This window comes from Sminthopsis crassicaudata, chromosome 2, assembly GCF_048593235.1.
Source record: "Sminthopsis crassicaudata isolate SCR6 chromosome 2, ASM4859323v1, whole genome shotgun sequence".
In the NCBI taxonomy this organism is placed as follows: domain Eukaryota; kingdom Metazoa; phylum Chordata; class Mammalia; order Dasyuromorphia; family Dasyuridae; genus Sminthopsis; species Sminthopsis crassicaudata.
In genome coordinates, this window is record NC_133618.1 from 273,465,324 (window position 1) to 273,486,919 (window position 21,596).

General features: G+C 32.2%; 1 protein-coding gene across 2 annotated transcripts in view; it reads right to left on the reverse strand.

Moving 5' to 3' along the window:
* The window catches only part of UBR1 (ubiquitin protein ligase E3 component n-recognin 1), a 137,360-nt gene that overhangs the window by 49,995 nt on the left and 65,769 nt on the right, over positions 1 to 21,596 (reverse strand). For both annotated transcript variants that reach the window (XM_074289406.1, XM_074289407.1), the window contains exons 23-32: positions 17,020 to 17,122; positions 15,067 to 15,115; positions 13,365 to 13,519; positions 12,213 to 12,312; positions 10,454 to 10,563; positions 7,676 to 7,762; positions 6,668 to 6,849; positions 4,015 to 4,220; positions 3,171 to 3,264; positions 1,281 to 1,430 (exon numbers count right to left, since the gene is read on the reverse strand). In XM_074289406.1, coding sequence (XP_074145507.1) covers positions 1,281 to 1,430; positions 3,171 to 3,264; positions 4,015 to 4,220; positions 6,668 to 6,849; positions 7,676 to 7,762; positions 10,454 to 10,563; positions 12,213 to 12,312; positions 13,365 to 13,519; positions 15,067 to 15,115; positions 17,020 to 17,122 — 1,236 coding nt within the window. The remainder of the gene's footprint in view (positions 1 to 1,280; positions 1,431 to 3,170; positions 3,265 to 4,014; positions 4,221 to 6,667; positions 6,850 to 7,675; positions 7,763 to 10,453; positions 10,564 to 12,212; positions 12,313 to 13,364; positions 13,520 to 15,066; positions 15,116 to 17,019; positions 17,123 to 21,596) is intronic.

The window sequence follows — 21,596 nt, forward strand, 5'->3', positions numbered from 1 at the left end:
TAAAAGCCATTTGGAACTTAGTTTCATTATACCTACCACCTAAATTAATAAAATATAGATCCCTTTCAGAATAATGTTCTTAAGTGAATAAAATAAAATATACAGAATTACAAAGAAAACAAGTTTGATAGCAGAAATAGTTATAAAAAATTTGTGTGAAGCAAGTTAATGGCTACCATTTTAAGAAGCTCTGTTTGTGGCCATCCTGGAAGGCACTTCAAAAATTTTCAAAAGTAATTTCAACTCTATTTTTTTATTTTATTCATGTCTCTAAATGAAGGATGCCCCAAAGGGCATCCAAAGGATGCAGAATTTAAATTTAAATTTTAAATTTAGCTGAAAAAATATATTTTTAAATTTAAATGGTTCATAAGAAGTTAGAGAATATTTGATAAAGATTAGCCTTTACTATCTTATGGATTCTCTCTGTGATACTAAAAGGTAAATGAGAGTATTCACACTGAAAAATTGATGACAGAGCCACACAAAGTAAGAACCTGACACCAAATTCTAGTTCTTAAATGACATAAAAGAGCAACTTTTATACATTTTAGTTTTTCTTCAATTAAACAAATGCTATTCACTTATTTTCCTTTCCCTCAACAGTAGAGAAAAAAAGAAGGAAACAAAAACACAATTTTTGTCAAAAATATGCACAGTCAAGCAAAACAAATTCCTGTACTGGCCATATATAAAATATATATTTCATTCTGCATTCAGAGTCCATCACTTCCCTGTCAAAACAATATAACAAGAACTGTTCTTAATTGCATGAGAAGCAGCAAATCCCAGTGGAAAGTAGGCTGAATCCAGGAATCAGCAAGACCTGCCCTTGAATCCTGTCTTATTCCTATGTGACATCTGGGTCCGAGCATGTCTCCTAGGTTTGGTTTTATTATCAGTTGGAGGTAATCATATTTGTTGTTGTGGGGACCAAGTCAGAGAATGCATGTAAAGTATTCTGCAAACTTTACAATGCTATGAACATTTCTATTATTACTTTTATTATTTTTACACATGAATGGGTTGTAATCCCTACCAGTTATTATTACTGACATTAGTTACTAATTACAAGTATTAGTAATTACACATGCTGATCAGACAATGGATCTAATAGGAAAATACTGAAGTAAACATTAAAAATCATGGTAGGGGAGAGAAGAGAATGTGATTACTTTTTGATTAGTGAAAAACTGACACGTGGTCTCAAAATAAGATTGTGATCACTAAGAGGTACTAAGAGGCTTGGAAATGAAACTAAGTACACAAACAAAATATACCTGTTTATTTTTTGTATTTGTAAAGGAACAATAGGAATCACAGTATTGCACAAAGATTTGCAAAGAGGACAAAGATATTCTCCATTCTCCAAGTCAAAAAACTCAACATGAAGACGCTGGCGAGAATTAATCTGTATAGCTTCAAAGTACCTACAAAATTTCAAAAGAAAAGGATTAATTTAACATTGTACAACTACCTAGAATTTGATATGTCAAAAAATCTGATAAATCATAATAAATCTAAGGGTGTGCTAAAGATAATAAATTTTCTTAAGGTGTTTCTACATGCCTGGTCTTCATAGTTATTAATGTAAAAACAGTTTTTCCCCCCTACACATTCTACTAATAATTGCTGATGTACTTTTAAAAGCTTTCCCTCACAATGTATCTTAAGAATACAAATACAAAGGACTAGTCCATTACAACAGAAATAAATTGGCTTTCTTGTTTAGGGAAAATTTTAAAGGCCTGAAGGCTTTATTGCGTGCTGTCCCACCACAACCAGAAGATAGATTTATAATACAAAGTCTATTCTCTGTAGCATTAAGCCATCAGAATAAATAAATATGCTAGAAAAGGCCTTCTGAACAGGTTAAAAAAACTTTGCCTAAGACACATTTGAAAAATGCAATTTTTTAGGATTTCTCCCTTCCCAGAAGAGATAAAAACTGGACCCTCTTATCCTATTTTTCTGCCTTTGGAATATTTTCTCAGGGATATTTCTAGAATAGTTGTGGCTATTTATGTAAATTTCTGTTTCCTTTCAATGTCAGTACAAGAAATATTGAAAATCATAAGGAAGTGACTTGTCAGAAACTATTCCCAAAATTGATCATTATCTAACACAAATAGTAACAGTGATTAAAAAACTGCTAAGAATTGAGATAGAATCGACTATGCTTAAATATTATGGCATTTGAAAGTATGATAATTTAAATGAAAATACATTTATCATATACTATTTATGTTTATAATTTTGCAATCTGCACATGAACACACATGCACACATAAAACTGTGATTTATCAATACATGGAAAAGTCCTCTCCAATGCAGAAGACTGCTAATACCTTTGTAATTTATAATCTTGGAGAGTGACCTAGGAACTGGGAAGTCAAGTGATTTGCCTATAGTCAAAGAACTAGTAGGTACTCTGAAGGTAAGATTTGAGCCTATATCTTCCTGACCCAAGGGCCAACCCAAAATCCACTAAATCAGCAGGTTCTAATAAGAGGCATAATAAAAATAATTAGAATTCTACTATATCTGTAGAGTAAATCTCTATGTGTATATATGTATGTGAGCATATACATTCATGCGTAAAAAAATTTTTGTTTTGATATACACTTGTGATTTCATCCATTCTGGGAACTTATAGTATAGAAACTGTCTACTTTTATAGAGCAGCAAACTTTCTTAAGTTCTATTCTTCAAGTCTTGTTAGGAGAACTGACTTACTCTGGGTCTTCTTGACTCTTAAGATCAATTATATATAAGTATGATTTACACACACACATGACTGAATATACATGATCATATATACACATATATTCATGTGTGTGTATCTCATGCCAAAATTTGCTTATTTTTGTTCTGTGAAATCTTAACATCTATTGCTTTATCATTTCTATTATTACTACTCTTATCTTATCCCCATCAGATAGGGACATGGTTGTTTTCTAACTATAAAGAAAAAAAGAGGTAAAGGAACACAGAAAGAATGTGGGAGTAACAATAGAAAGTTTAAAAAAGGTAAAAGAAAGTCATGGAAAAGAAGAGAAAGAAGTTTGGCTGGGGAAGAAGAGATAAAAGAAACTGTGAAGTTTGGGGCAAACATGAGTTTAATTCAGTTTAATTTTAGGAAATTATCAAAATGAAAACAAAGGACTTACTTTTGCCAGCAGATTGCATGCATGACATGGCCACAGCTGCCAGTGTGGGTTCCACATGCAAGGTTAGGATCCATGAAGAGTGGATCTGTTATTTCTAGTAGAGGAAGACATAAACCATGAAAAATTAATATTAGTTAAAACAGTAACATTATAAGTATTCACATTCTTCCCACTAAGTGCCAGATTTTGTGCTAAACATTTTTAAACAAATATTCTCTCATTTGATCCTCACAACAATTCTGATAGTTGTTGCTATTATCCCTATTTTACAATTGAAGAAACTGAGGCAGACAGAGTCTAAGTCAGGGTCAAATAGCTAGTATCTGAGAGTAGATTTGAACTCAAATCTTTCTGACTCCAGACTCACCACCTAGCTACCATTATAAGACATTGTATGGATAATGAGTAAAGAGGTAGCTGTGAATCAATCAGTCATTATTTATTAAAGCCTACTATATGCCAGACTGGCATATACACACTGGTTGTGAACCTTGCTAAGTAACATAACTTTTCAATGTTTTTGCTTTTTAAAAATTAATTTTCAACATTTGCTTTTATGACATTTTTGATTTCCATTTTTTCTTCCTCCATCCCTTCCCTCAATCTTTCCCAAGATGGCAAGCAATCTGATATAGGTTTTTTACATGTACAATCATATTAAACATATTTTCATATTAGTCATGCTGTAAAAGAAGAATCAGAACAAAAGGGAAAAATCACAAGAAAAAAACATGCAGGTGTGTGTGTGTGTGTGTGTGTGTGTGTGTGTGTGTGTGTGTGTGTGTGTAGAGATAAAGAGAACACAAAAACAGATAAAGCCCAGAAGGATTTAGAATATACGTACCTCCTGAGAGTTCTAGAGGCTTTCCTCTCTGTTGTGTTAAAGCACTGGATTTCTGGACACAGGCTGACAAAACCATAGCAGCATTTTCTAATCTTACTTCTTGTTCCTCTTGACAAAGAATACAGGTCAGCATTTCTTTTTCACTAAGAGAAGGACCACGTTTAGGTCCCAATGCAATCCTAGAGTAGTCAATGGTCATAGGTATACTACCAAAAGAAATGAACAGAGATTATAAAATGTTTACTTGAATTTCATTCAATAATGCAAGAATCAGAGTCTTAAACAAAATGATCCTAGTATGAATCTCTGCTCTACACATACTACATGTATAGCTTTGGACAAGCACTTTTAGCCAATCTGGGACTTATTCCCTATCTATAAAATAGGAAGTTGTAATAGATGATCTTTAAGCATCCCTTTCAGTACTAAATCTTCAGATCTCATGAAGAGATCTCCAGGCCCACTTGAATTACAATATTACTTAGTTCTCTTTTTCATGTTATCACACCTAACCAGTTACCAATATATCCTCCATAGTACATTTAAGATCTACTTCTTCTTTACTTTCTGTCACTGATAGTCAATTCTGTTTGATATGACATGTGTTCCCCCCAAAGCACCAAGCTGTGCAAAGTCATACAAATAAAGCCACAAAGGTTATAGAAATTATATGGTTAAGGCTTATTAAAAACTTTACCAGACGGAGACCTAATAAATTAGCATAGTTTTATACATGTTAAATGATTAAGAACTACATTAATATCATAATAAATTGTCCACAACCTCTTGCTATTTGCTATTGCTCTGACTACACCATGTTTCCCACAGAGCCAGGCTGGCACTACTTTGCAAAAGTAGAGTATACTGGCAGTTCTGGAAATCAGAGGTTATGGTAAAAGGCAAGGAAGTGAGGAGGGAAGGGAAAACAATCCTCCTCTGTCTATTGTTCTTACTATACTAGAAGATACACAACAAATATAGTACTTTACCTTGAAAACTATGTGAAAATTTCTTGTGCAAATAGGTATCAGAAAAGTTACTGCTTATGAGTTACTATGAAATAATGCAGTTTTCTGAATTCTTGCTCTTTTTCAGGTAGGAAACAGCACATAAACTAACTTGAAAGTTTCCTAAGATATCAACTGCATTGGAACAAATTTTCCAAAAAAAGTATTTTTGAAGAATTGACTATATATAATTGAAGCCCTAACAATCATGGTGCTGAAGCTTTCTCTTGACCTCCTGTCCCACATCACCAATGGTCTCTTGGACATTGTGAACTATATACATTTCAAAAAGTTGCCTTAAGAACATCCAAATAAAATTCATTATATTTCCTGCAACCTCTCCTCTATTTACTACCTTTCACTTAGCCACCCAGTATTATTTCTATCTGTCCATCCATCCATCCATCCATCCATCCATCCATCCATCCATCCATCTCTTCCCTTTTCTGTGCTCACACAGCAACCACCCTACTTGAGACCATCACATCTCTCCCCTGGACTGTTGCAATCAATCCCAGTGACTCCTTGTTACCTTCAGGGTCAAATATAAAGTCCATTGTTTGGAATTTAAAATTCCTCAAAATTTGGACCTTTCCTACATTTCTAGTCTTCATATACTGTATTTATTAGCCCTCCCCCTCCACACACACTCCTCTGTCCCAAGAATTCTTTGATACAGATGTACTGGCCTACTTGTTATTCCTCTCACATGTTGCCTTCTCTCTTTTCTCTGTGATTTAGCACTGACTAATCCCCATATATGAAATTTGCTGTCCCTTCTCAACTATTCCTCTGAGAATTCCTGGCTTCTTTCAAGACCCAGCTCAAAACTTACCTTCTTACAGTAAGCCTTCCTAATAACCCTTTCCAAGTGACCTTACATTTACTCTATATGTATGTGGTAAAACAGCTATTTTGGATTTATATAACATTATTTACATCTGTCTTATTAGAATATAAATTCTATAAGAAGAGAGACTGTTTTTTTCCTTTCTCTATCCCCAATACATGGATTAGCACATAGTAGAAATGTCATAAGTGCTTCCTGATTGATTGTTGATTGCCCAGGTGCTGAATGGCTACAATTTTTACTTGTCAATCACTGTCCCTCTCAACTTTTGACCAATGGCATTTTTCCAATATACAATCTGTCTGTTTTTGCTACTACTGTTTTTATATTTTTATTTGTTATGCCACCTATTTTCCTGAATTTGTTACAGTGGTTAACAAGATACAGAGTCAATACTTGTTATTCAGTGTCTGCATTAAGTGCATTAAATTTTTCAGGTAGAGAAGAGAATTTGTAGACAATTAGCAAATGCTCATGAAGACTGGAAAAAAAGAATTTCTGAACATCAGATGATTAAGAATGATCACTTTTAGTTACATAAACCTTAAAATGCTTCTTCTTCTTTTTTTTTTTTTTTTTTCCAAACCAGAGAAACTACTAGGAATTTTCAGACTTAATTAAGATGGGGGAAAAGTTTTCCAAATAAGTATATTTCTTTTGGTAAGACCATATACAATATGCAGATTACAATATTTTCTGACAGTCATCAATTTCATAATGCATATTGAGAAATATATTTTACAAAGTATTAAAAAAATTTTTTTTATCAAAGTACAGAATTAAAATAATTTCTTACCTTTCTTCCTCTACAATGGAATTTTCTTTCCCTTGTAGATCTAAGGTATTCTCATATAATAGTTTGTGAGTTTCAATGAAATTCCTTTGTAAGGCTGACATCTGTGCCATGATTTTCTGACGATGAAGCCTAGCAGCTTCCGCCTTTCTCTTGCGTTCTGCCTTTTCTTTATCCTGCATACTCTAAATTTAAAGAAAAACAACAGAAAATACAGCTGAAACCTGTTTTTACAAAGTTGAATGCATTTTAGCATTTTACATATCAAGTCATACTATCAAAACTTCATTCCCTTAATCTATGAGGCAAAGTGCTAGTCCTGTTCTTCCTATTTCTGATGTGAGGGGTCTCTACCGGAGCAATTTTTCTCCCCTTTGGTAACTTAAATTGGTAAGTCTTTACCTCAGTTGTATAATTAAAAAGCAACATCAACTCAAACAATTTTTTAAATTGTTTGTCACAAATCAAAAGATGGAAATTGAAAATATTTAAAAGTTCTTACTTTGAAAGCTGAGATTTTTTAAGAAAAGAAATTCACAAAATTACTAGGGATTCTTTGGATACTACTCTAATTATTAATCCTGTCTGAGCAGAGTCCTTTTTATACTGATTAGTAATATATCATCTTCCTCAGAAACAGCTTTGTGAATATCCATGTCATTCTCAACCCAATTGAGTCAAAATGTAAGATACATAAAATTAATTCACTGGACCCAGTACACATTAGACCTAGGCAACCTCCATAAATGTTATAGGGACATAGCTCTTCCTTCAAGCTTTTCTGATTCTTATGAAAGAAAAAAATGAATAATTTTCCAAAGTATTGCAATATAAGGTATAACAAAGCAATAGGATAAATGAGAAAAGAGAAAAAAATAAGTCTCCATATTCACTTTTAACTGTAGTTACAACTTAAGAGTAAATGATTATAAAAGATTCATAGTGTTAAAGTTAAGGGAGAAAAAAATTGAAATTATGGTGGAAAGACCCTCATTGTCTTGGTTTTATTACCTCGTCACTCTTGATAAGTTCTGATCCAGATACAGTTGCTACTGTTAAACTAGATTTTTCCCTCAATCGTTTCACTGTGTCAAACATCTATGAAGAAAGAATGAAATATAAAGAAAAGATTTGGTTGGCATAAATAAGCATGGTAAATCATCTTAACCTTCCTTGTGGACACGTCCCCATTTATATCATTAACTTACATGGCTTTTTTCCATAAAGGCAAATAACTTTTCTACTTTAGTTTTTGGCTTTCTTAATCAGTTTTCATAGAAAATCTTATGTAAATATGAGATTTTGTGAAATCTACTTGAAACGTTTTCTTTCTTGAAAATGTTATTGATAACTTTGGTTTTCTTATCAGCTAGATTTCTCCAAGTAATCCCTCCTTCCTTTCAATACCTAACAGCCATATTTTAAAATAAAGAATTTTTTAAAAAACAAAAATATTCACTAAACCAATTATATTGTAAACTGTGTACATTGGTACACTAAACCAAAAACATTGAAAAAAAATCTGTAAATATATGCAATATACTACACTTTTGGACCTCCTCTGCAGAGCAATTGGGAAAATATTTTAAAAGTACTTTCAAAGGTCACTGCTATTTTTATTTGATTATCCTCTTACACTGATCAAACTCAAAGATAGACATGTAGGTTATAATAAGAGGCTCAGCAAATAAATTACTGGCAACAGAATCAGGAATATTTGTCTTAATCCATTGGAGGACGAAATGACAAACAACTCCAGGATCTTGCCAAGAGAAAAGCCCATGGACAGTCTGATTCACAGAGTCATACCAAGTTAGATATAATCAAACAACAGAAAAACAAGTATAACCTCCCTAAAATGAAAAGCAAAGAAATGAAACATTTGCTCAAATACAAAATATTATTATTGTTTAGTTGTTTCATTCATGTCTACCTCCCAGTAATCCCCTTTGGGGTTTTCTTGACAGAAATACTGGAGTGGTTTGCCATTTCCTACTCTAGCTCAATTTACAGATGAGGAAATTGAGGCAAACAAGATTAAGTGGCTTGTATGTGTCTGAGGCAGGATGTGAACTGATGGTTTCCTGGTACCAGGCCTGGCATTCTACCTTGATACTTAGCGAAACTGTGGTTTAATTCTTTTTTTTTTTTTTAAGGTCTCTCCTTCCTCTTTATTCTGTATAAAATTAATGTATATTACTTTATATATGAAAATTCCCATTTGTTAGAAAAATTCACACTTGCAAAACAAATTAAGGGTGGTTTTTTTTTTTTTTTTACATTTGGAAAATAATCATTTAAATTTTTAAACTCTGCATTTAAAAAACTATTTGGCAAGAATTGTATTTTTCCAAAATATTGGAAATACAATGATAGGATAAAGGAAATAGCACCTGTTTTAAGTTACTGATTCCTCTATAAATTATGTGAAAAAAGAAAGGTTCTTGAATATTTTCTATAAAACTCTTAATACAGATATAATATATAATTTGATGTATTAAGTTGTAATGAAAGTTTACTTTCATCCACAAGGAGAATGTGATCTATTATTGCAAACTCAAAAATAAAGATTTAAATATTTTTTAAAATTACACAGCTAATACTTAAACTAAAAGTTGGTTCTTGGAAAAAAACTAAAAAATTTGATAAACCTTGAACTAACCTGGTTAAGAATAGGAAGAAAAATTAAATTAATGAAGTTTAACAAAAACAAAATGAATAAATGCTTACAACAGAAAAATAAAAAAATAATTATCAAAACCTATAATACCCAAATGAACAGAACACCAAATACAGATTTTAAATAATTCTATTTCCGAAAAGGAAATTGGACAAACTATAAAGAAACTAATCAAAGACAAGACCCAAAAACAAATAGACAAAATAAACAAACAAAAAATCCTCCCGACCTCAGGACCGGCACCCCAACCACTTCACTGCCCCATACACATTATTATTAAAATTTGAGGAAGAAAACAGTTGGCTAAACATATCCTAAGACCTAAACCAAAGGATATAGAAAAGAAAACTACAGACTATATATATTAATGAATTGGATTTTAAAACTTTAAATAAAGTTTTGGCAAAAAACAAAACAAAACAAAACAAAACTCCTCAATAATTTGTCCAAAACTTACTATGATCAGTGAACCTAATACTAGAGATGCAAAGATGGTTTAAAATTAATTATTCTAATTTTTTCTTAATGACATTAAAAAAATCCCAAACCACATGATTATGTGGTTTAATTCTTAATGGTGATTTCTATTTGAAAATTTTCTTTCTTGGGGCAACAAGATGGCACAGTGGATAGAGCACTAGCCATTTAGTCAGGAGGACCTGAGTTAAAATTTGGTCTCAGACACTTAACATGTTGTAGTTGTGTAACCCTGGGCAAGTCACTTAACCCCAATTGCCTCAGCAAAAAAAAAGAAAAGAAAAAAAAAAAGAAAAAAAGAAAGAAAGAAAATTTTCTATCTTAAAAAAGACAGGGTTATATTTTGTTCTGTTCTAACAATGCACTGGGCACTAAAAAGATAAATATATATATCTATCTATATACATCTTTATATAGATATATATATAGCTTTTAAAAACACAAACATGAGCAAAAGTTGGTGTCAACAAGAGAAATAAATGATAATGAACTAAAAAAAACAAATTTATCATAAAAGAAGGAATATTGTAAGTTAGAAAACAATAGCTATGGAAAGAATAAAACTAAAACAAGATAGGTTTATTTTATTTACGTATCATTCAAAATACAATTATTTTATTTTTCTTAGTTACCTGTAGTATCCAACTAATCATGTCCTTTTGAGCTTCCAATTGGGGAATTCCTTTCAGTTTTTCCAAAAGTGTTTGTATATTCTGAACATTCCCAGATGAACTTGCCAACCCTTTTTCAGGAAATAAAAGTAGAATTGTATAAAATAAACACATTTTACAATATTTTCATAATAAAATATAAAAAGTGTATGAATTTAGTTTTATAATTTTTGGCAATTACTATAAAAAATCCACGTTAATTAAACACTTCCATTTTTCTTCTACCAAATATTTTAACAAAGTTAATATGTAGTACAACTGACTAATATGTAAAACACATTTTCTCTTTTTGTATTCATTCATTACTGGAGGGGAGAAAAAAAAAGATATAGAAAAAGCAGAAAAGAGATTATATTCACAGATAATTATATCTCTAAATAATCAAAACTTCATTATGAAAGTTTAGTCTAAGAGATGCTTTTGCTTTTTACTTCATCTATTGGTTACAGGTTAATGAATAGTGGTTCAATGAAGTCAGATTCTGTTTCTCGGTTTTCAGCACTTTTTTGAAAGAAAGTCCTATAATTTTTCTTGAAAATGAATTTCAGTGGCTTAAAAAAAAACAAACTAGAAAATAGTCTACCTCTCAGAGTATGAATTTAAAACTTTGCTGTTTAATTTCATAAATTAGACCTATATAGTTTTGTTCCAAATTAGAGTTTTAAAAACATATCCACTGTTATTGTTGCTTCAGAAATATTTTAAGTTTAATTCAAAAACACAAATGCTCTCCACAATTTGTTATTTTGTTAATGTGGGTAATTTTCTTACTGATAGATTGAAGATCCATTAGTCTTTCTATTGTTTGTAAATGGTTATGGCTGAAAGATTGAATATGTTTTAGTATCACTCTAATCAAATTTAGGTAGTTTAGTTTTGGACAATAGATTTATAACCCATTACCAGGTCTATACTAGAAGCCTTTTCAGCATGATAGAATGAACTTGTTACCTAAGGTTACCTGAACATTAAAAAAGAGGCACTAAATTAGGGAGTCCTTTTGCAAATATCTTAAAATTTGTAATCTTCTCAAGCCTAGGATCTTGTCCTACTATAATAATAATGCAATATCAATTAGAACATAAGTCTATAAATGACAATTTATTAATCCTGAAATAAGTGTTGCCAACAGCTGATATATTCTGACAAAAAGTGACAAGCCATGAAATGTACAACTCTTACTGTTGAACAAGGGCTGAAAAGGTCTTTGCACAAAAAAATACAATCATTTTGGGGTAGAAATAAGGTGTACTTCCTTTTGATTAGTGAAGAAAGAACTGCAATACTCTACCTTCCCCAATGAATGCTATATTTACATTTGTATTAACCAATAATGTTATAGTACATGAGTCACTATTCTCAGGTGCCAGCACTGTAGTGTTTTTCTCTTGGACCACATTTCTCCAACTCCCACCAAGAGGTCTACAGCAGGCAACCAAGGACAACTATAATCAGAAGGTACTCTGTACTAATGCTGCCACATACAACATTCCTTGCCTCCCCCTTAGTCCCAGTCAAGTACATTTGCCTCAAGTGTAGATAGGGCTAGTTACTGCTCTGATAATACCCAAAGTTAGAGACTCCTATAAGTAGAAATTAAGTCAACAGTAACAAAGCTAGAGACATCTTCACAGCTAAAGAAGGCTAAGTCTTAAGTATTATAATACTAAAATTTCACTCACAAATCAGAATTTCATTGAAAAATAAGAACCATACATACGTGAAGCCTTATAATAAAAGTCAAATGTCACTTCTTCTTCAGGAGCTCTTTGGAGCTGTTGTTTCTCTTCTAGTAGACCCAGAGCAAGAAGATGGAATACCTAAAGCAGCAAGAAAGAGAAGACAGACTTTGGAACCATACATCTTTGGTTAAATTTCATAAAAATTAAGAAAGATCCAGAAATATAAATACAAGGAAATATGGGAAAACATAATGGGTTGAAGAAAATTACAACTATATTCACACTAACTACAATAAAAGAAAATCAAAAGTAGTGAGCCCTGAGACTTAGAAACACAGAAAAGATAATGCTTGTCTTTTTTCTGTTTGTCTGTTTAGTTCAAATGATTAAAGGATAAGGGTTTTTTTGTTTTATTTTTGGTTTTTGGTGAAGCAATTATGATTAAATGACGACCAGGCTCACATAACTAGTAAGTATGAAGTGTCTGATGATGAATTTGGTTTCAGATTCTCCTAACTCCAGAGCCAGTGCTCTATCCACTGTGCCAGCTAACTACCGTAGGATAAGAGTTTCCTGTAAAATTTTTCCTCCTAATTTTTATTTATTTGTGATTATTTATTTTTCTGGGTTTTGTTATAACCAGATAGTTGTAGAGTCTATAATAACTTTTTAAAATGTAAAAAGAATTCAAAGAAATAAAAAAATGTACTATTCATACCTCTAAAGGCAGAAATTCTTAGGAAAAATTAAAGCACTTTGTACAAGTCAAAACAATTTTACAATTAGATAACACTTTAAGATTTACAAAGAACTCTCCTCACAACTCTGCAAGAAAGTTGGTACAATTATTAAAGTATCCATCTTATGGATGAGGATAACAAAGCTTAGGTAACATAATTTGTCTTTCCCACAGTCACACATAAGTAGTAAAAAGAGAAATATAATATTTGAACACATGTCCTTAAGCCCAAAGACTGATATAATTTATCCTACATTAAGGAAGTGATAAAAGGAACTGAGTAGGAATTGTTAAATATGACAATGTGCTACTAAAGAAAACTATTGAATCTCTTGTAGGGGTCTTTAAGAGTAGCTTTGAAAACCAGCTGAAATCATTTAAGTGCATTCTTATCTGAACTAAACTGAACTAAGGGACTTTTCTTATGACTCTAACTTGCCATTATACATACCATCTGGATCATAGCTTCAGTCCATAAATGACTATCCAGTTCCACTGCTCTACGCAATATGGTTGTGAGAATATATATCATGATATCACAGTTGAGAATGTTAACCACCTTGCTGAAAGCAGGGCAAAATTCAGGAGGAGGTGGTGGTGGTAGTGCTGGTGGAAAGAAGGCCACATATATGTAAATTTCTACTGTAATAACTATTTATTTCATTACATGATTCACAAATATGGATGAAATAAAAACAAAAACGAACAAAAGCAAGTTTTTGCTACATAAAAAAGTCAGAGGAAGTCCATGTCAAAAAAAGAATCCATGCCTTAGAAAACAGAGGCCTCCTTTAGACCCAGATAATATCTGAATGAAGGGAAGCTGAATGACCCCTATACACCTATGCCAGAAAATACCTTAAGAAGAATGAACCCTATACACCTATGCCAGAAAATATCTTAAGAAAGAATAATGATTAAGAAATCCAGTTAAGTGACATCTTTCACCCCAGAAATGCACAGAAAAAATTAAGCTCAGTAAAACCAGTGTTACAGGCAAAGATGGTAGTTTCCCACTGTGACCAGAACACTGGCTAGTGATGCATGTACCTTATAAAACTGTATTTAGATAGAGCTAGAGAAGAGAGCCTCTCTGCTAGAGCTCCAAGGTGTTTAGCAGCAATCTTAAAAGCTATGGGAAAGGCAGGGTTCAGATGGGACATCCCAGATATTAACACACTGTTCTCAGGCTCCATAAAAAGGACCTTAAAGATCCAGTGTTCTGAAGTTCAAAGATTCTAAGAAGCTTATCTTTAAAAATTCGAGGTGAGTGCCCAGATCAAAATAAAAAAGGGTAACTACCCCCTCCAAAAGTATGGCAGGGGACAAGGCCTGGCCCTGGCACAAATCCCTAACTCAGGAACTAAAGATGAAAGAATGAGTAAAGCAAAAAAGACAACAACCAATGTTAAAAATGATTGCAAGTCTAGAAACCTAAAAAAAGGTAATTCTGTGACAAATGCAAGTAAATTAAAAAAAAAAAAAAAAAAAAAAAGAATTTTCCCACAGGGATTAGCCGAATTCCTGGATGAAATAAAATAGAATAAATGAAAAAAGAAAATTTCTGGAGGAAAAAATTGAAAGGAGAATAAAATAGCTTTGAATAGAAAGTAGTAAATCTTATCCAAGTAACAGACTCTTTGGAAATTAGAATGGACAAAACAGAAATCAATGATTCCATAAAATAGCAAGAAATATTAGAAAATAATCAAGGTAAAAGAAAATACAATATACCTGCTAATATAAACAACTAATCTGTAAAACAGGTCAAGGAGAGATATTCAAAGAATTATTAGAAAACAAAACAAAACAAAACAAAAAACCTAAAACAATTTTGAAAGACTTAAGAATTCTGATCAAAACTATAACAAATCATGCTTCCAAAAGGTATGTGATAAAGGAAACATCTAAGCTCATAATAAAATTTTAAAAGAAGAAAAAAAAAAAAAAAAAAAGAAGAGCTACTGCTTTGATCACTCAAAACTCCTTCCCTCACTGATGTGAGCCAAATTTTATAAGATGAACAAGAAATAAAAATTTTCCTTTTCCTACCAGCTGCCCAAAATAGCACCCCCTGCCAACTCATCAAAAAGATTATTGTTGTGCTGTCATTAAAGCATAAAGCTGGTTCAATTTACCATCTCACTTCCTACCTTCATCTTTGTTTTCTTGTTTTTTCCTTTTCTTCTGCATATGTTCAGCCTGTAAAAGAAAATTCATTTTTATTACATTATACTAACTACAGAGAATAGTTAATTTTAAACAGGCATGACTAACCTTATGGCATTTTAGATTCTTAAGTCTAAATAATTTTCCACATTTAAAAAATGAGGGGGAGGTAAAATGACCTCTAAGGTCTTACCTAGATGTGCTCTCTGGATAAATTACTAAATTAATGCCATCATATTATAAATACTGATATATAAGGCCCACCAGTTAAAAGTTAATAGGCCACACATATTTTGACAATCCACTGTGATCAATAAAAATGACCCAACAATCAACAGGTTTGTGTCAACCTCAAGAGTCAGAGTTCAGTATAGCATTTTTCCAACCCTTTATTAGCTTCTCTGAAAAAACTTTGGGGAACCTTGCCCAGTTCCTAAAACTGGAATCCTGGTTGGAGAGGGAGCAGGGATATCATCAGCAGGAGAGAACAGAATGTGAAGTGCCCTCTTCTATAGACTTCATTCCTAGCTTAGTGATAAGTTATGTTACAACAGGTAGAAGAGTAGGAGACTTGAATGTCTCTCTACCTATATCATCTCTGCTATGTTCAACTAGTATTTAATGTCACTAAATAGATGGATTTCTATTTTACTTAGAAGTGTGGGGGGGAGACGGGGTGAAAAGATGGGATTGCACTGCACTGCAGACTTTAGGTATGGAACATTGTCTATATTTCAGATTTTTTCCAGGTATTAATCAGTTTTGCTGATTTTTTTCCTCTTGTTCTTTTTTCTTTTTTTTTTTTTTTTTAGGCCATTAGAAATCTTCCTTGCAAACTTGTCTAGAGACATTAAAAACAAACAAACAAACAAAAAAAATAGATCTTTAAGAGTTGGTTTTTAGGAGATGGATTTAGGGGATATATTTTTAGGAGATAGATAAATTTGTACAATATACAAGCAAGAGCTACCAATAAAAAAATATATATTTTTAAAAAGTCAGGTTACAGGCACTTAAACTTTCATAATTTAGTTGTAGCAGGAAATTTGGATTAAAGGAATTTTGTTTTTCTAAGATCTCACTTCCAGGAATAGCTTTTCCTCTTAGAAATGCAAGAAAAATCATGCTGCAGGAAAGAGCTTGCAACTGATACTATTTAGTAATTATAAAAGTTATTAAAGTTAATGTTGATGCCCATTCAATGTTGTTACATTACTAGAACCAAGCACGGAATAACAACAACTACAACAATAAATTCACCAAATTATTTGTTCTTGATATAAGTAAGCATAAAACATTCCAGCTTTGCTTGCTGAATTTATGAGTTCAAAAAAGAGCTAGAAACATTGCTGTTAACAGTATCCAACAGTATTCTAGCTCAATTATTATTGTTGTTATTCAGTCACTTCAGTATTTTCTTGGTAAAGATACTAGGGCTGCCATTTCCTTTTCTAATTCAATTTACAGATGAAGAAGCTGAGGTAACAGGGTTAAGTGATTTTACCAGAATTATATACTAGCTAGTGTTTAAGGGTAGATTTGGAAGGTGTGCCCTACTTTATTTTTAGGATTCTTCTTTGTAGACTAATGTACACAAATGGATAAAATAAATTAATTTAAAATAAAATGTCCAAAAATGTTAACTTGAGAATTTTGTTTTTTAATTTTTTTTAAACTACCTTTAATTCTGTCAATGTGATCTGAGGTAACAGGTCATGATTTTTTTTTAATTTCTAATTAAAAAACACATAGATGAAAACAAAATCAAACATTGACCTCAAATCTCATTTGGAAAATATGTTAAACTATTTTTCAAATATGTTTGAGTTCTTTCTCCTCTTCTAAGGTCGGGCCCCTTTTTATTTTTTGTTCAATTTTCTTTAGAAGAAGAGAAATGGTAATGCCTACCTCCTTGTCCTTTAGATATTATTTCCTACCTTGCTGTGCTGTGTTTTGGAGTAGTGATAAAAGAACATATTGAATTCTTTCATGCATTCCTCCCTCAGCTCATAAACTCCATGGCCTGATACACCTGGTTTCCTAAAAAAAAAAAAAAAAAAAAAAAAAATTTAAAAAGCAGATCAATTGTTAATATATATAATGTTTTAGTGCCTTAAGATTTGCAAAGAATCTTTTTATTCAAACTTTATATTTCCAAAACATATGCAAGGATAATTTTTCACCACTAACCTTGTGTTCTAATTCTCCCTCCCCTTTGCCCCCCAATCCCTACTCCTAGATGGCAAGTAATCCAATATATTCAACTGTAATATTTAAAAGCCTTATTCAGATAAAATAAAAACTGGAAAATTAATATAAGCCATAAGATCTAAAAACAAACAAACAAAAAACCCCCAATCGTATCCTATTTGGTTTATCTGGTGGAAAAATAACATTTTATTACAGTAGAAAGCCACAGGAATTATGAACAGAATATGAATGTAATAGAATACTATTATGCTAAAATTGATGATTTCAGAGAAACTTGGAAAGATTGTATAAATTGATCTAGAATGAAGTGATCTGAATCAGAACAATTTATACATCATTATAAAGCCAATTTTGAAATACTGAAGAACCAAGATAAATGCAACAACCAATCATGATTCCAAAGACACAATGAGAAAGTATGTTACCTACTTCCTACTGAGTTGATGAACTATATATTTTTTGGACATAGCCAGAATAGAAATCTGTTTTGCTTGGATATGCAAATATGCAAATTTATTACCAAGAGTTGTTCAGTCACTTTTCAATAATGTCCAACTTTTCATGACCCCATTTGGATTTTTTTTTTTTTTTTTAGCAAATATAATGGAATGGTTTTCCATTTCTTTTTCCAGCTCATTTTATAAATGAGGAAACTGTCAGTGTTGTGACTTATCCGTGGTCCTACAGCTAGTAAGTATCTGAGGCCAGATTTCAATTCAAAAAGATGAGTCTCCCTGACTCACTGAGCCCAGTGTTTCCTCTACTATCACTCTAAATCTGTAAATAATGGAAAATGCAACTTCTTTAAGACATCTCTCTGTGAATGGCCTACACCAGTAAAATCATCAGTTAAGAGCATACCTCTATCAACACTACTCTTCTGCTACTCTAAATGTAAAATACCTATCTAGGATCCAATGAGTGGAAATTCTACCAGAGGAAGGATAAAAATCTAGACAATTGTCACTATAAATGGTAAATGGAAAAAAGATGGGCTTGTCATGTAGCAAAATTCAGAATAAACAATGGAAAGCCTGAATGTTCCACTGGTGTACATACAATGTGAAGAGAATGAGAGGAAGATTTGCAGCAAGCCTGGGGTAGGCCCCCTAATGTTGAACTAATACATGGATATGGGTAGGGATAAAACAGGATGGGAAGCTTTGGGTAGGTTATGATCTGCACTGTCAGAGGAATATTATTATTTATTATTAATTGGCCAAATGGAGCTTGGCCTAGGACTTATTGGTGGTCAATAAGAAACAGATTGGTTGGTTTAAGGCCTGGTCCTCAAGAAAGAAATTTAGCCAGTAAACCTCAAAATATCTTGAAAGGTTCAGAAGTGCAAAAGAGAAAAAAATATTTTTAAGAGCATTTATAGGCAGGGGTATAATACCATTATGTGGGCAGAAAGCAGAAAGGAGGGAAGGAAGGAGAGAGGGAAGGAGAGAGGGAAGGAGGGAGGGAAGGAAGAAAGAGAGAAAGAAATGAAGGAAGAAGAGGAAAAGGAGGAAAGAAGGAAAGGAAGGAGGAAGAGAAGAAAGGAGAGAAGGAGAAAAGAAGGGAGGGAAGGAAAAAAGAGAAAAGGAAGTAAAAAAATATATATATATATATATATAAATTCTGATTGACTTAGACTGAATGTAAATAACAGTCATTTCTGCTTTGTCCAGAAACTCTGATGGCCTCCCCCCTCCCAAATTTATTGATTTAGTTGTTTTGTTTGATTGTTGTTTTTTTTGATTAGGTGAAAGTATAGATTCTTTGCCTCAATTGCTACCTAGTCTTAATCACTTAATGGGTGTGGCCTCAGTCAAATTGAGACCAGTTGAAGTCCTTAGCTTAAAAAGGCCAAGGTCTCCCATTGACTCCAGGACCATCTCTAATCATCTTGATTTGTATCTTGCCACTGGACTGAGATGGCTCTGGCGGGGAAAATGATGACCTTGCACAACCCTCCCTTATTTAAACCCAACTGACTTCCATGTCATAGCATTACCTCCCTGATGGCATAGTCCTCTTCAAGAACAAAGGACAAACAACAACAATTACTAATTAATATTATTATTATTTTGTGGGGGAGAGGAAGAACATACCATATTAAATATTATGCTATCTTTTTGTTTTTAAATATACTATAAATAAAAACTATTGGGAAATGATTACTGTGTCTAAACAAAATAGATTAATAAATTATTTCCCTAAGGAAAAATGTCATTGTCTGGATGCTCAGAGTGAGATTCAAAGAGAAAATAGGGGAAAAAAAATAAATAGAAAAGGGGCTCTCAATAGATGATGATGTTGTTGGTACAAATGGTCTTATTTACAGATAATGTTGTGATGACTCTATCAAAGCTTTAGAACACTAGAAAGACTCCTAAAAGAGACCTACAACAACTCAAAAATATAGCTTAAAAATACAAACAAGATAAATGAAGTTGATAAAATGAATGCTCACTGATTAAACCAGAAGTCCAAATTTTTTTGATCATGCCCCTTGATCAACAAAAACATTTTGAGTACATACCCCCAATATGTGTAAATGTATTAACTTATGAATTATGTCACAAAATATACTAATAATTATGCTATAAAACAATGTACAATACAAAGTTTTAAAAGATGAGAGAAACAAGGAAAAAGGATTTGTTTCTAGAGATAACAGGGAACCACTAGAATAAAGTGAATAAGGGAATGGCATTCTGATCTTTAGGAAAAATCTTTTTAGGAAAATCACTTTAACAGCTTTCACTTGTGTGGAAGAGAAATTGGTAAAGAGAGGGAAAATGAGATAATAAGACCCTAAACAGGATGGTAGCATTGTAAACAGAAAGGAAGGGATATTCAGACCAGTTCCAATGGTCTGAATGAAGAAAGCCATTTACCCCCAGAGAGAGAACAGTGGGAACCAAGTGTGAACTACAACATAGTATTTTCACTCTTTTTGTTTTTGTTTGCTTGCATTTTGTTTTCTTTTTCTTTCCTTTTGGATATGATTTTTCTTGTGCAGTATAATGTTTGTGGAAGTATGTTTCACATACTTGTAAGGGTGTCTTGCAAGGTCTTGTAAGGGTGAATGTCAAAAATTACCCATGTATATATTTTGAAAATAAAAATGAATATAAGGGACGCTATCTAAATATTTATTATATGGTCTTTTGGTCTTCCCTCCCTTCTTCAAGTTAAGTCTGAATTTTGGAATAAGAAGTTCATGACCTGAGCCACAGGCAGATCCAAATTTTGTTTTTAACAGACTATATAAAGCTTCTCTACCTATGGCTGCAAAGGGTATAAGCAATGTGATTTCTATATTGACCATGTGGTGATATCCATGTGTAGAGATGCCTATTGGTTTTTTTGGGGGGAAAAAAAAAAGTGTTTGCTATGTATGATCAGCAAGTTATTCTGGGAGGATGAGAGTGGAAAATATATAGCAGAGCAGAGATCAAATCAGAAGGTCTTAGACAAAAAAAAAAAAGGCAAAATATAAAATTTCTTTCAAAAGGCAGTTAATGTTTTAGTCTATTAGCTGGTCAAGCTCATATATATATATATATGTATACATACATACACACAGTTCTAAAAATCTGTCCAATTTTGTTTTCTTCACTAGTACTTAAAAATCTTAACATACAATAAACATCTAGCTTCTTCTAATGAGTGTTCTGACATTCAATTGGACTTCATTCATGAAAAACATTTCTTTGCTTATTAGGTCCCTTTAAGAATAACTGAACAGAAGTGAACTCTAGTTACAGAAAAATGTCCACTGACAGAAGAAGGCAGTTGGTGTTAAGAACCTTCCAAGGGAGATTGGCAGTATCTAGGTAAATATGAATCAATCTTGAAAAAAATCTTGTTTTGGATTAAAATTCAAAAAGGCCTTACATGAAATGATAGATAATTGAATGCTTGAAATCTGAAGTGATCACTGAGAAAATATAAATACACAGAAAAGAGAGGAAATAAGCCATAGATTTTTCATTCATGTTCCATACCCAAACTTCCATTCCTCCCCAAGCCGCTTATCAAATCTATACATTTTACTTAAAATATTTCAAAATTCATAATTAATTTTACAGTTTTTAAAAGTCTGTATCATATATCTTCAACATAAAGAAGATCCAACTCATTTCCAGTTGATCAATGATGTACAGAAAAAACTATACCCAGAGAAGGAACACTGGAAGTGAATGTAAATTGTTAGCACTACTGTCTATCTACCCAGGTTACTTATACCTTTGGAATCTAATACTTAACGTGCAACAAGAAAATTGGATTTACACACATATATTGTATCTAG